Source organism: Microcebus murinus, chromosome 14 (assembly GCF_040939455.1).
Source record: "Microcebus murinus isolate Inina chromosome 14, M.murinus_Inina_mat1.0, whole genome shotgun sequence".
Lineage (NCBI taxonomy): Eukaryota > Metazoa > Chordata > Mammalia > Primates > Cheirogaleidae > Microcebus > Microcebus murinus.
Genome location: NC_134117.1, coordinates 32,254,643 through 32,269,758, shown reverse-complemented (window position 1 = coordinate 32,269,758; position 15,116 = coordinate 32,254,643). Strand labels below are relative to the sequence as shown.

At 41.5% G+C, this 15,116-nt stretch overlaps 1 protein-coding gene across 1 annotated transcript in view; it reads left to right on the top strand.

Moving 5' to 3' along the window:
* The first annotated feature begins 2,904 nt into the window (after window positions 1-2,904).
* The window catches only part of KIF11 (kinesin family member 11), a 51,044-nt gene continuing 38,832 nt past the window's right edge, over window positions 2,905-15,116 (top strand). The window contains exon 1 of the mRNA XM_076009979.1: window positions 2,905-3,277. Within this exon, the coding sequence (XP_075866094.1) occupies window positions 3,201-3,277 (77 nt within the window). The 5' untranslated portion in view covers window positions 2,905-3,200. The remainder of the gene's footprint in view (window positions 3,278-15,116) is intronic.

The following is a 15,116-nucleotide window of genomic DNA, read 5'->3' as shown; positions in this document are numbered from 1 at the left end:
CAGGTACTCAATATGTATTTACTTAACGACTAATTTGTGTCTTTTCCCAGTGTCTATTCAAGACACTGGGAAAACAATACTGAACCAAAAGACAGGATCTCTGATGAAACTTAAATTCTATTCAGGGAGACAGATAATACATTGACAATGTAATTACAGATTGCAGTGTTATGAAGGAAATAAACAGAGTTCTGAGATAGAAAATTATAATAGGATGTGCTTTAGATAGGGTGATCAGGAAAGGCCTTTTTAAAAACAGAAAGGTTAGCTGAGATCTGAAGGATGAGAATGGGCAAGCCATGAAAAGAGTGAGAGTTCCTGCAGAGGGTATATTGAGAACAAAGGCCTAGCCGCAGGGAAAAAGCTTAGAAGCTCTGAAGCATGGTAGTGAGATATGTAGAAAGTGGCTGTAGTTAGTTAATGGTATAGATATGGGCCAGATTATGAGGGCCTCTACATGGTAAAGTTTAGATTTCCACTGGGCCTGGTGGCTCATGCCTGTAATCTTAGGCCAGCGGATCGTTTGAGCTCAGGAGTTTGAGACCAGCCTGAGCAAGAGCGAGACCCCGTCTCTACTGAAAAAATAAATACAAAAATTTAGCTGGACAGCTAAAAAAAAAAAAAAATATATATATATATATATATATATATATATATATATATATATATATATATATATATATATTAGCTGGGCATGGTGGCTCATGCCTGTAGTCCCAGCTACCTGGAGGCTGAGGCAGGAGGATTGCTTGAGCCCAGGAGTTTGAGGTTGCTATGAGCTAGGCTGATGCCATGGCACTCTAGCCCCGGCAACAGAGTGAAGATTCTGTCTCAAAAAAAAAAAAAAAAGATTTTAGATTTCATACTAAGTACAAGTGAGAAGCCAGTGTAAAAAGCAGATGAAGGGCCGGGCGCGGTGGCTCACGCCTGTAATCCTAGCACTTTGGGAGGCCGAGGCGGGCGGATCGCTCAAGGTCAGGAGTTCGAAACCAGCCTGAGCGAGACCCCATCTCTACCAAAAATAGAAAGAAATTAATTGACCAACTAAAAATATATATAGAAAAAATTAGCCGGGCATGGTGGCGCATGCCTGTAGTCCCAGCTACTCGGGAGGCTGAGGCAGGAGGATCGCTGAGCCCAGGAGATTGAGGTTGCTGTGAGCCAGGCTGATGCCACGGCACTCACTCTAGCCTGGGCAACAAAGTGAGACTCTGTCTCAAAAAAAAAGCAGATGAAGGATATGATCTTATTATTTTTAAAAGATACTTCCCAGGGCTGGCGCAGTGGCTAACCCTAGCACTTTGGTGTGTATGGGGTGGGTCAGGGATAGCTTGAGCCCAGTCTGGGCAACATAAGACAGTTTTTACACACACACAAAAGATACTTCCCTTGCTGAGTAAATGCAGTGGGGGCAGTGAGGGAGGAAAAAGGAGAATTAGGGAAACTTGTTAAGGAGGTAGAGGACAAGTTGTTCAAAGAAGACAGAAAAGCCTTGGGCTAGGATGGTCCCAGATGAGCTAAAAGGACTGCACGAGACGTGGAGGAATCAAAGGTTCCAGTTAGCACCGAGTGTTGAGATGAGAAAGGTTAGCGGGGAGGTAAGGGGATAAAGAGTTTCGTTTTGGATAGGTCCATTTTGAGATGTCAGTGAGCCTTCTAAGAAGAGCTATCAATAGACAGCTGACTACGCAGAGTAGAAATGGCCAGCGGTGTGAGCTGTAGATGTCGATATTTCCTTGGGAGGCATGTAGGCAGGATTAGTAAATTGAGGAAAACGAAAGGGACATGAGAACTTTACACTGCACCGTCTGTTACTTAAGAGTCTAAAACGACATTTAGGTTCCCATGGACTAAGTGTGGCCCAAAAGCGCAGTTTCAGGAACCGACCAGAACACAGGAACCTGAGTCAGAATTTCCTGGGCCAGCGACCCACACCTTAAGGGGCCGAGTCACCCCAAGCACGGCCAGGACGCCCACCGCACCTACGGAAAGCCGGAGGTCACGGCGGGCCGGCAGGACCCAGCCAGCGCTGCATGCTGGGATTTGTAGGCCGAGGCGCGGTGCTCGCTCGCCCTCCTGGAGGCGCCGCTGGCGGCCGGGCAGCGTAGATACCGCCGTGCCCCCGAGACTGCGTGGGTCATTGCAGCGCGGTCGTTCTAAAACCCGGGCCTGACCTTGCTTTCTTTCTTAAAAAAACTATTTGTTTATTTTTATTTGAGACGCAGTCTCGCTCTCTTGCCCAGGCTGGTCTGGAACTCCTGGCCCCAAGTGATCCTCGGCCCCGGCCTCCCGAGTAGCTAGGACTACAGGTGTGAGCCACCGCGCCTGGCTCTGACCTTCCTCTCCTGCTTGGAGTCATTTAGCGATCGTGACTTCTCATCAGCCAAAGGATAAATTCAGAGTCCGTCAAGGGACATTCAATGTCTGTTTCATCCCTATGTGGAACCCGTGGTAGCCTTACCTGCTTACACTTCCTAATTATTTTTCAAGACTGTTCTGGACTCTGCCTCTGGGAAGGCGGCTTGTTTTGGACCTTTCTCTTCTGTGCTTCCATAGCACTTTCTTATAATTCTCTAATAATTATAATCATGGCCAGCCTTTCCGGAGCTGACTGTACGTTCTAAATCTATTTACCTGCACAAGCTCATTAATTTTCACCACAACTCTGAGACGGTTACTATAATTCCCATTGTGCAGATGAGGGAATTTTGGTTCAGAAACGTTATGTAACTTGAGCAAAGCCAAGCTGAAGTGTCACATCCCACTTCCGCGTCTCTGCCGCCGGACTGCGAGTTCCCAGCCGACGCGGACAGACCAGTTTTTTACTTTCCCGCGGGCCACGCCCCGAGGGCGGGGCTGCGGTGACGACACCGCGTCCCATGCTGCCTTGCGCGCCCGCGCTGCCATTGGTCCGGACACTCGGCTCCTTTTTTCAAATTGAGGCGCCGAGTCGTTGCTCGGTTTCTAGTTTGGGCTGAGACCCGAGATTTGGCGGCCCCGACTGGTGCACCACGGCCCCCGCCGTCAGTGTTCCGGGTGGAGAGCGGCGGCGACGCCGAACTGCGGGCGTTGGTGCTCCTGACCACGCCAGCACCCAGCAGGGGAGGTGGGCACCCAGGCCATTGTCGGCAGCCGAGTCGCTCCGCGCTCCGCAGTGCCGGAGTCAGCGGCCAGGCCTTGATTTTTCGGTCGGGACAGTTATGGCGTCCCAGCCGAATTCCTGTGCGAAGAAGAAAGAGGAAAAGGGGAAGAACATCCAGGTGGTGGTAAGATGCAGGTAGGGACAGGCTGACCGGATTCTGAACGCCGGGGCTTTGCGACTGGGCTGCCTCCTGCGCGATCCCGGGAGAGGGATTTTGTTTACGTTTCCTATTTCTTGATTTCCGGTGTTCTGTTCGATAAAAAATGACACCGGGTTGCTGTGAGGAGTAACTTGGTGTCTGTTTTTCAGGAGAAAAAAAGATGTATCAGTATAGTTAAACTGCTATTCAGAAGAATTTGATCATTGTTCTTACTGAGAAATGCGTTCTTATTTTTTAACTATTGTCGATAAAGATTTAGGTGTCACGTTTATATGCCACTTCTTGTAGTTTGTCAGTCAGGAAATAAGGCTGCATACCTACTTTGCAGGTGGTTTAGTACTAAGTTGGGACTAGCATCATTTCCATTACTTCTAAAAAAGTAATCAATCACCTAGCCTCTTTATTCTAGATGCAATAGTTTTTTCATCCATACTAAAAGTAAACATCTCTGTATTTAAACACTAAAAATTAAGTTATAAAGTGAGTTTATGTTTTTAAAAGATCAAAACAACTTAAGCTAGTGTAGGTATCTGGTGGACTGCAACTTGGTTTTCCCTTTCATCTGCCTGTTAGTTCATAGAACAAAAGAGGACGATTTGGGGGGATGAGGCAGGTGGTGGAGTGTTCAATTCTCCCCTATATTCCAAATAACTTCTCAATTTTAAAATGAGCTACTGGAGGAAGAACATGCTTGTTGTAGAAATTGTTGCTTAATTAAGAGATTGATTTGTTTAACTTTTTAGAGGCTCTTCACAGTTTACTGGTGTATATGTATTTTGTGTCAGTTTATGTTGGTGCTGTTAAAAATTGCTATTCCAACTTTTCTGTAAATCCAAAAGTGTTTTAATATTAAAAGGTTATTTTTAAAAGACCTGTACAAACAAACTTTTTTAGGCTATGGTCTACTCATCTTGGTCACTTGAATTATAGGTATCAAAGGTGATGACTAGGTTTCTAAACTAGGTGGCAGAGAGGAAATTCGGTGGTAACCTTGAGTCTAGCCAGTGACACCATTTGCACTCTGGGGCTTTTATTAATAGTTATTTGTTTTGAAGATTTAAAAAAAAATCTGTGCATATAAGAAATACAAAAATTTTAAATTACTTTGGTTGTTTAATAAAGCCAGGCAGCATTACCTTTTCTGTGTGCTTTTACTTTCTTTTTTTATAGTTAGTTACAAAATATTCAGACTTATAAAAAAGTTATAAAGAACAATGTAACAAACGTTTGTGTATCCAGCACCCAGATTAAGAAACAAAACAATCATTATAGCTGGGACCCTCTATGTACCCCTTTTTTTAAATTTCAGGATATTATGGGGGTACATTTATTTTGGTTACATGTTATGGTTTTGCCACACCCAAACCATGATTTGAGGTGTGCACTTCCACCTGCAATGCTGTGAGTTTACCCGTTGCCAACTCCTTAACCCCCAAAGAATATTACTACTGTGTGAGCACCTTAGCGTTGATTAGTTACTGCCAATTTGATGGTGAGTACTTGTGGTGCCTATTCTTCCATTCTTGCGATACTTTGGAGGATGGGCTCAAGCTCTACCAGGAAAATATGAGGTGCTAGCCCTATGTACCCCTTCTAATCCCTTTTCCTCCATCCATAGTTAACCATTATGTTGAACTTGGTGTTTATTATCCTCATAGGTTTCAAGCCTTGCCTTAAAAGATTCTTTTTTTTTTTTTTTTTTAACTTTATCTCCAATGAAAAGTGCTTGGGTTATATCTAATATTTCTAAATAACTTTAGTATAAAGAGACTTTTTTTTTTCTTTTCAGTTTAGCCTTTTCTCTTTCAAGTAGCCTTCCTGGTACAAGTCTGTTATTAAGCTTTATTAAATAAGCAATTTATGAGTCCTTCAGGTTGGCAAACCTTTTCTTCTATAAAGGGCCCAGATAAATAAATATTTATTTTATTTTAAAACTTTAGGCTTTGTAGGCCACATGTGGTTTCTGTCACTTTTTTGTTGTTGTTGTTAACAACCCTTTAGAACCGTAAAAATCATTCTTAAATCTTTGTCCTGGCAAGGGCCAGATTTGACCTACAGGTTGAAGTTTACAGACCCCCATGATCTGACTGTCTTTCTGATCCCCCTCCGAAGTGCCCAATTATTTCCCCCCAATTTTATTCTATTTATTTAGTTTTTGAGACAGGGTCTTGCTCTGTCACCCAGGTTAGAGTGCAGTGGCATCATCATAGCTCACTTCAACCTCAAGCTCCTGGGCTCACATGATCCTCTTGCCTCAGCCTTCCCAGTAGCTGGGACTATAGGCATGCACCATTAGGCCAGGCTAATTTTTTCTATTGTTTGTAAAGACAGGGTCTCACTCTTGCTCAGGCTGGTTCTCAGACTCTGGCTTCAAGCGATCCTCCCATCTTGGCCTCCCAAAGTGCTAGGATTAAGGTGTGAGCCACCATGCCTGGCCTATTTTTCCCTGATTTTAAAAATTGTGTTCAAATAGATATAATATAAAATTTACCATCTTAACAATTTTTAAGTGTGTAGTGGTATTAAATACATTAATATTCTGCAGCCATCATCACCATCCATCTCTATCACTCTTTTCATCATGGAAAACTAAAACTCTGTACCTGTAAAAATAACTCCCTATTTCCCCCACTCCCACAACGCCATTCTACTGTCTATGATTTTGACTACTCTAAATACCTTATATTAGTGGAATCATAATGCAATTATTCATCATCTTGTGACTAGCTTAAGGTCCTCAAGGTTCATCCATGTTGTAGCATGTGTCAGGATTTCCTTCCTTTTTAATGTTTCCACTATGACATTTTGCACAGTGGCTCTATTTTACATTTCCACCAATAGTGCAAAGGGTTCCAATTTATCCACATCCTCACCAGTATTTGTTATTTTGTATTTTGATAAGTAGCCATCCTAATGGGTGTGATGTGGTAAATCATTGTAGTTTTGATTTGCATTTCCCTAATGATAATAATGTTGAGCATTTTTTCATGTGATTATTGACCATTTGTATCTCTTCTTTGGAGATATATGCATTTAGGGTCTTTACCCATTTCCCCCCTTTTTATTATTTATTTAATTATTTTTTATTAGGTCCTTTTTATAGATGAGGATACTGAAACAAATCATAGATATTGCGCCAAGCCCGTTCCCAGTTTATTCTGCCATCCATTCGCTCTCATTCTCCTTTGTCAGTGGTTCACAAACTATTGTGCTTCAGAATCACCTGGGCAAAGAGGGGGCTCTTCTTAAAACACAAACTGTTGGACTGTGCCCTCAGAGTTCATTCAGTAGGTCTAGGACAGAGCATTAGAATTTGCATTTCATTTTTTTTTCTTTCTTCTTTAATTATATATATATATATATATATATATATATATTTTTTTTTTTTTTTTTTTTGGGCGAGTGCCCTGGCGTTAGCCTAACTCACAGCCACCTCAAACTCCTGGACTTAAGCAATCCTTCTGCCCCAGCCTCCCAAATAGCTGGGACTGCAAGCATGTGCCACCATGCCCAGCTAATTTTTTTCTATATATTTTTAGTTGTCCAGCTAATTTCTTTCTATTTTTAGTGGAGATAGGGTCTTGCTGTTGCTCAGGCTGGTCTCGAACTCCTGAGCTCAAATGATCCTCCCACCTCAGCTTCCCAGAGTGCTAGGATTACAGGCGTGAGCCACTGTGCCCAGCCAGAATCTGCATTTCTAATTCTCAAATGCTGCTGATCCTGCTGGTCCTAGAGCCATATTTAAGAAAACCCTGCCCTATGCCTAGAGCAGCAGGAGTTTAGTGGCAAAAAGGCACCACCTAGGTTCTTTCTTAGCCCTGCCACCAAACAGCTCTGTGACCTTGAGCAGCATACTATCTCAAAGGAAGATCAGAGCTTCAAGGGTCAATGATCTTATTGTTGACTTTCCATGCATTGCCATTTTCTTTTCTTGTTTATCCCTCTTAGCTTATCATCACTCCAAACATAGTATCTGGAGGGAAAAAAGCACAGGATAGGGTATCTATCCAGATTTTGCAAACAGCAAAAGTCTTCCTATTAGGCTTAATATTCTCCCAGGTGACAATGCACATTTGAATGTGACTTCACAAAAGGCTCTAGCAAGCCCTCAAAGTAAAATTAATGTATGGCATTTTCCTTCCTGACGCCCAATTATAAATATAGCACACTTTCCTCTAAGGATAGAAATTGAAGATAGAAAGGGGCGCTTAAAAAGACATTTAAGGCCGGGCGCGGTGGTTCACGCCTGTAATCCTAGCTCTCTGGGAGGCCGAGGTGGGTGGATTGTTTGAGTTCAGGAGTTCAAAACCAACCTGAGCAAGAGTGAAACCCCGTCTTTACTATAAATAGAAAGAAATTAATTGGCCAACTCATATATATAGAAAAAATTAGCCCGGCATGGTGGCGCATGCCTGTAGTCCCAGCTACCCGGGAGGCTGAGGCAGTAGGATTGCTTGAGCCCAGGAGTTTGAGGTTGCTGTGAGCTAGGCTGACTACACGGCACTCACTCTAGCCTGGGCAACAACTTGAGACTCTGTCTCAAAAAAAAAAAAAAAAAAAAAAAAGACATTTAACGCCAGGCGGCCTGGTGGCTCACGCCTGTAATCCTAGCACTCTGGGAGGCCGAGGCGGGTGGATCGCTCAAGGTCAGGAATTCAAAACCAGCCTGAGTGAGACTCCGTCTCTACTAAAAATAAAAAGAAACTAGTTGACCAACTAAAAATATATATACAAAAAATTATCTGGGCATGGTGGTGCATGCCTGTAGTCCTAGCTACTCAGGAGGCTGAGGCAGCAGGATTGCTTGAGCCCGGGAGTTTGAGGTTGCTGTGAGCTAGGCTGACGCCACGGCACTCACTCTAGCCTGGGCAACAAAGTGAGACTGTCTCAAAAAAAAAAAAAGACATTTAAATGTATTTATTCCATAGGGGAAGATTATCACAACCTTAAAACCCAAAACTTTCTCCAACATGTAATAGAAACCAGAGTCACTACCACCCATTTATGAAGTTATTGAAGTAACTATTAGCACTGAACGGGACTTTTTAGAGGGTTGGACTTGGTGTGAGGCCATAAGGAAGAACTTCTGACTCCCTACCAGGGATCAGAAAATTGCCCCATCAATGTTCTACCCTCAGGACTGCCACTTGCTCTGAAAACCATTCTATTCTTCACCTAACACATTTCCCTAAAGTTGAATTTATGCTTGCTGCTTGGCTTTTCTCTCATCGTATCATCCTTCTCTGTCCCTAACCCTTAAAGTCACTTATGATCTCATTATCATCGTTCTCCGATCTCCTCCTTAGTGGCAGTGCAAGGATGTTTAGACTTGCCTTATTTTTTTTTTTTTTTTTTGAGACAGAGTCTCTCTCTTTCCCCGGCTAGAGTGCCATGGCATCAGCCTAGCTCACAGCAACCTCAAACTCCTGGGCTCAAGTGATCCTCCTGCCTCACCCTCCCAAATAGCTGGGACTACAGGCATGCGCCACCATGCCCAGCTAATTTTTTTTTAATACATATATATATTTTAGTTGTCCAGCTAATTTCTTTGTATTTTTTTAGTAGAGGCAGGGTCTCACTCTTACTCAGGCTGGTCTCGAACTCCTGAGCTCGAACGATCCTCCCATCTCGGCCTCCCAGAGTGCTAGGATTATAGGCATGAGCCATCTCGCTGGCCGACTTGCCCATTTTTTAATTGGAGGTTTTTCCTTGAGTTTTAGGAGTTCTCTATGTATTCTAGAGAATACATATCCTTTCTCAGCTATATGATGTGCAATTTTTTTCCCATTCTGTAGGTTACCTTTTTATTCTGTTGATACTGGGTTTTTTTTCTTTTTCTTTCTTTTGAGATTGGGTCTTGCTTTGTTGCCTGGGTTAGAGTACAGTGGCATCATCATAGCTCACTGCAACTTCAAACTCTTGGGCTCAATCCATTCTCTTGCCTCAGCCTCGCAAGTAGCTGGGACTATAGATGCATATGATGCTGCACAAAAATTTTAAATTTTTATGAAGTCTAATTTGCTTATTTTTGTTGTTGCCTGTACCTTGGTGTCATATTCAAGAAATGGTTGCCAAATTCAATGTCATGAAGATTTTGCCTTATGTTTTCTTCTAAGAGTTTTATAGTTTTAGGTCTTACATTGAAATCTTTGATCTATTTTGAGTTAATTTTTATCTATAGTGTTATGCTAGGGTCGAATTTCATTCTTTTACATGTAGATATCCAGATTTTCCCAGCATCATTTGTTGAAAAGACTGTCCTTTCTCCATTGAATCATTTTGGCATCCTTGTCAAAAATTATTTGCCCATATGTGAGAAGGTTTATTTCTGGGCTCTATTCTAATTTGTTGGTCTATGTGTCTGTCTTTATGTTAGTACTACATGGTTTTGATTACTGTAGCTTTGTAGTAAGTTTTGACATTAGGAAGTATGAGTCCTCCAGCTTTGTTCTTTTTCAAGATTGTTTTGGCTATTTGGAGTCTACTTGAGATTCTGTATGAATTTTAGAACAGGTTTTTCTGTTTCTGCAAAACATGCCATTGAGTTTTGTTGTTGTTGTTTTGAGATAGGGTGTTGCTGTATGGCCCAGGCTGGACTCAAACTCCTAGGGTCAAACTATCCTTTCACCTCAGCCTCCCTAGTAGTTGGGATTATAGGTATGAGCCACCTTGCCTGGCTCTTCATTGGGATTTTAATAGGGATTACATTGAACTATAGATCACTTTGGGTAGTATTAAGTCTCCTAGTTCATGAATGTGGGATGTGTTTCTGTTTATTTACGTTGTATTTAATTTTTTCAAAAGTGTTTTCTTTTCATTAGTTAAATTAATTCCTAATGGAATTGTTTTTGTGATTGCCTTTTTAGATTGTTCATTTTTAGTGTATACAAATGCAACTGATTTTTGCTTGTCGACTTTGTATCTTGCAACTTTTCAAAATTCATTTATTAGATTAACAGGTTTTTTTGGTGGAATCTTTAGGCTTTTCTATATATAAGATTATATCAACTGCAAACAGAGATAATTTTACTTCTTCCTTTCTAATTTGGATGCTTTTTATTTCTTTTTCTTGCCTAATTACTCTGGTTAGAATGTCTAGTACTATGTTGTATAGAAGTAGTGGAAATGGGAATCTTTGCCTTACTCCTGATCTTAGAGAAAAAGCTCTAAGTCTTTGACCATTGATTATGATGTTTGCTGTGGGTTTTTCATATATGGCTTTTATTTTGTTGAGGTAGTTTCCCTCTACTCCTAGTGTGTTGAATGTTTTTATCATGAAAGAGTTTTGAATTTTGTCAAATGCCTTTTCTGCATCAATTGACATCATCCTATGGGGTTTTTTTCTTTCATTCTGTTAATGTGGTATATTACATTGATCAATTTTTGTGTGTTGAACCATCCTTGCATTCTAGGAATAAATCCTACTTGATTGTAGTGTATCATCCTTTTATTATAATAAGCTGCTGAATTCAGTTTGCTAGGTTTTTTTTTTTTGAGACAGAGTCTCACTCTGTCACCCAGGCTGGAGTACAGTGGTGCAGTCATAGCTTATTGCAGCCTCAAACTTCTGGGCTCAAGTAATCCTCCACTTTAGCTTCCCTAGTAGCTGGGACTCCAAGAGCATACCACCATGCCCAGATAATTTTTTCTATTTTTTATAGAATCAGGGTCTCACTACTCACTATGTTGCTCAGGCTGGCCTTCAACTCTTGTTCCTGGCCTCAAACAATCCTCCTACCTTGGCCTCCCAAAGTGCTGGAATTACAGGTGTGAGCTATGTTATTTAGTATAAGCTTTTATAGCTATAAATTTTCCCCTTAACAGTGTTTTTACTGCATCCTGTAAGTTTTGTTGTGTTTTCATTTTCATTTATCTCTAAGTATTTTCAAATTTCTCTTGTGATTTTTTTTTTGATCCCTGGTTATTTAAACACACATTTTAAAAAATGTATCTACTATGCTTTTACCTCAAGGTCTTTGCAATTTCTGTTCTCTCTGCCTGTAAAGATTTTCTACCAAAATATCTGCATGACTGGCTCCCAAACTTTTAATATTCTGCTTAAATATCACCATCAGAGAAGCATTCACTGACCCCCCCCCAAATAACAACCACCTATCTTCCCCGATCATTACGTCCTATCCTCCTTAATCTGCTTTATTTATTTTCCTTTCTAATTTATCAGCACCTAATATATTTATTTGTTTGATAGTCATTCCTCCCACCCCCAACTAGGTTAAAAACTCCTCAAGAACAGGAACTTGGTTTTTTTTTTAAACTTTGTTTTGTTCACTGCTATATCCTCAGTATCTAGAAAAGTACCTATCACATAATAAGTACTTAATGAATATGAGTGGAATGAGTGAATTTAACACTTCTCCACAGGATAGTGCTTTTTAAAAATCTTCAATCTCTTTTCCCTCACCATTTTGGTTATTTGAATTTTATGTAACTGTATGTAGTGAGGTCAACAAATTGATGGGTTTGTTAGTGTGATCAGCAGTAACTTTGCAGTTTCTAATAAGTTAGAGAAATCTGGGTAGGAAAATAATGACGTGGCCTTACTCTTTCTTGTAGTGCAGATATAGTCCCTAAAGCTTCTCTGGGAGTTTTGATAACTTTTAGGAATGTGTGATCCGTATGAATTTCTTATTACTCAGTCCTGAAAATGTGAATGGTATTCATCTGATAGCACGTCCAGGCAAGAGATTAATTTAGGGATGCCAAAAATAGACTAATTGGAAAAGCTTTAGCCACATGAGAGCACTTCATTCCACCTGATAACTCTTGGCTTACGTCAATATAAGTTGGTTTTGACTTAGTTTTGTTGAACTTTTGTTTTGTTTTTTAAAGACAGAGTCTCACTCCATCACCCAGGCTGGGGTACAGTGGCATGATCATGGCTTATTGCAGCCTCAAACCCCTGGGCTCAAGTGATCCTCCTGCCTTGGCCTCCCAAAGTGCTGAGATTACAGATGTGAGCCATTGCACCTGGCTTGAACTTTTTTTTTTTTTTTTTTTTTTTTTTTTTTTTGAGACAGAGTCTCACTTTGTTGCCCAGGCTAGAGTGAGTGCCGTGGCGTCAGCCTAGCTCACAGCAACCTCAAACTCCTGGGCTCGAGTGATCCTTCTGCCTCAGCCTCCCGGGTAGCTGGGACTACAGGCATGTGCCACCATGCCCGGCTAATTTATATATATATATATCAGTTGGCCAATTAATTTCTTTCTATTTATAGTAGAGACGGGGTCTCGCTCTTGCTCAGGCTGGTTTTGAACTCCTGACCTTGAGCAATCCGCCCGCCTCGGCCTCCCAAGAGCTAGGATTACAGGCATGAGCCACAGCGCCCGGCCCTTGAACTTTTAATAATACTCCATATTCACATGGGTTGCATGCATTGTATAGGTTTTAGTCCAGCTGGCAAATGACAGCATTACCAGATATTACCCGGGATTTGTTAAGTTTCCAGGGATCATAGATTTGGTCTTCAGACCAAAAGTATTCTAGGAGGCCAGGTGAGGTGGCTCACACCTAAAATTCTAGCACTCTGGGAATCCAAGGCGGGAGGATTGCTTGAGTTCAGGAGCAAGAATGAGACTCTGTCTCTACTAAAAATAGTAAAATTAGCCATCTCTACTAAAAATAGAAAAAAAAAATCTAGCCAGGCGTGGTGGTGTGCATCTGTTTTCCCAGCTACTCAGGAGACTGAGGCAGGAGGATCACTGAGCTCTGGAGTTGGAGGTTGCTGTGAGCTAGGCTGACACTATGGCCGACAGAGTGAGACTCTTATTTAAAAAAAAAAAAAAAAGTACACTAGGGCATGGGGTATGCCAGGGGAAGTTGAGGTATCCTTAAATAAATTGCAACGTGATTTGCCTAGTGATGAGGGGAAGATAATTTCTTATTTGGCACTTCCTTTCAAAATATGTGATACTCAATGGGAAAAATGAACCCAGGTCAAGAGTATATCTTCCCTTTGGCACAGATTCGTATTAAGTATGTAAATATCTTACTGATGCTACTCTGTGGACTGTGGTTCTTTTTAGTTTTCCCATCATTCCTCTTAGGATGACATTTATCAGGTAGTGTAGTTTAACAGATGTTTGAATGCCTCCTGTGTGCTAAGCATGGTAGTGGGCACTGGGGAAACAGTAAACTAAACAAGATTTTTTCCCCTAGTAATCTGAGGCCTAATGGGAAACAGTGACATAAAACAAATGATTATAAGAGAAGTGATATTTAGAAAGGTGTATAGGGGTGTTTTAGGAACATATAACAAAAATTCACTGTTGTCTTGGTTGGGCTAGGTGGGGGAGGTATGTGATGGGCAGGACTCCCTGAGGAAGTAGTAATCTTTTAAGCTAAATACTCCTTAGGCATTTTGGTAAAATGAAGACTCTTGATCCAGTCTGCTTAGGTAATTCAGCCTTTTTGTGCCTATTTCCTCTTTGAAAAATGGGGCTAATAATATTACCAACCTCCCAGTCTTATGAGGTCAAAGTGAGTTAGCACATAAGCACTCATAACTATGAGTACCTGGCACATAGTAAGTGCTTAATATATTAGTCGTTATTTTTATTTTTATTATTATTTTTTTGAGACAGAGTCTCGCTTTGTTGCCTAGGCTAGAGTGAGTGCCGTGGCATCAGCCTAGCTCACAGCAACCTCAAACTCCTGGACTCAAGCAATCCTTCTGCCTCAGCCTCCCAAGTAGCTGGGACTACAGGCATGCACCACCATGCCCGGCTAATTTTTTCTACATATATTAGTTGGCCAATTAATTTCTTTCTATTTATAGTAGAGACGGGATCTCGCCCTTGCTCAGGCTGGTTTCGAACTCGTGACCTCGAGCAATCCACCTGCCTCGGCCTCCCAGAGAGCTAGGATGACAGGCGTGAGCCACCACGCCCGGCCTAGTCGTTATTTTTATCTACTTTTTTATTTTATGCTAGGTATTCACTGGCAGGTTAGGTTTTTTTTGTTTGTTTGTTTTTGTTTTTTTGAGATAGTCTCACTTGTTGCTCATTGGTAGAGTGCTGTGGCATCAGCCTAGCTCACAGCACCTCAAACTCCTGGGCTCAAGCGATCCTCCTGCCTCAGCCTTCCGAGTAGCTGGGACTATAGGCACGCACCACTGTACCCAGCTAATTTTTTCTATTTTTTTTTTTTTTTTTTGAGACAGAGTCTCGCTTATTGACCAGGCTAGAGTGAGTGCCGTGGCGTCAGCCTAGCTCACAGCAACCTCAAACTCCTGGGCTCAAGCAATCCTTCTGCCTCAGCCTCCCGAGTAGCTGGGACTACAGGCATGCGCCACCATGCCCGGCTAATTTTATATATATATTAGTTGGCCAATTAATTTCTTTCTATTTATAGTAGAGACGGGGGTCTCGCTCTTGCTCAGGCTGGTTTCGAACTCCTGACCTCGAGCAATCCGCCCGCCTCAGCCTCCCAGAGTGCTAGGATTACAGGCGTGAGCCACCGCGCCCGGCTAATTTTTTCTATTTTTAGTTTTTGGCTAATTTCTTTCTATTTATAGTAGAGATGGGTCTCGCTCTTGCTCAGGCTTGTCCAGGTTAGTATTTTAAATACAAATTTGACATGTTCTTTCCACTATATCATAACCTAACTTGATCAGATTTTAAGAATAGTGGAAATAGAATTCTGAAAAATAAATTTGGCATTTTTTGCAAGTTATTATAAATTCTGTTAGCATCTACTCTAAGAAGCTGTCAGAATTGTAATGTTTACATATCTTTGGAGATTTAAAAAAGCCAAATTTTATTTCAGGGAATTGAGACCCTTATAATTCTATCTGCTTT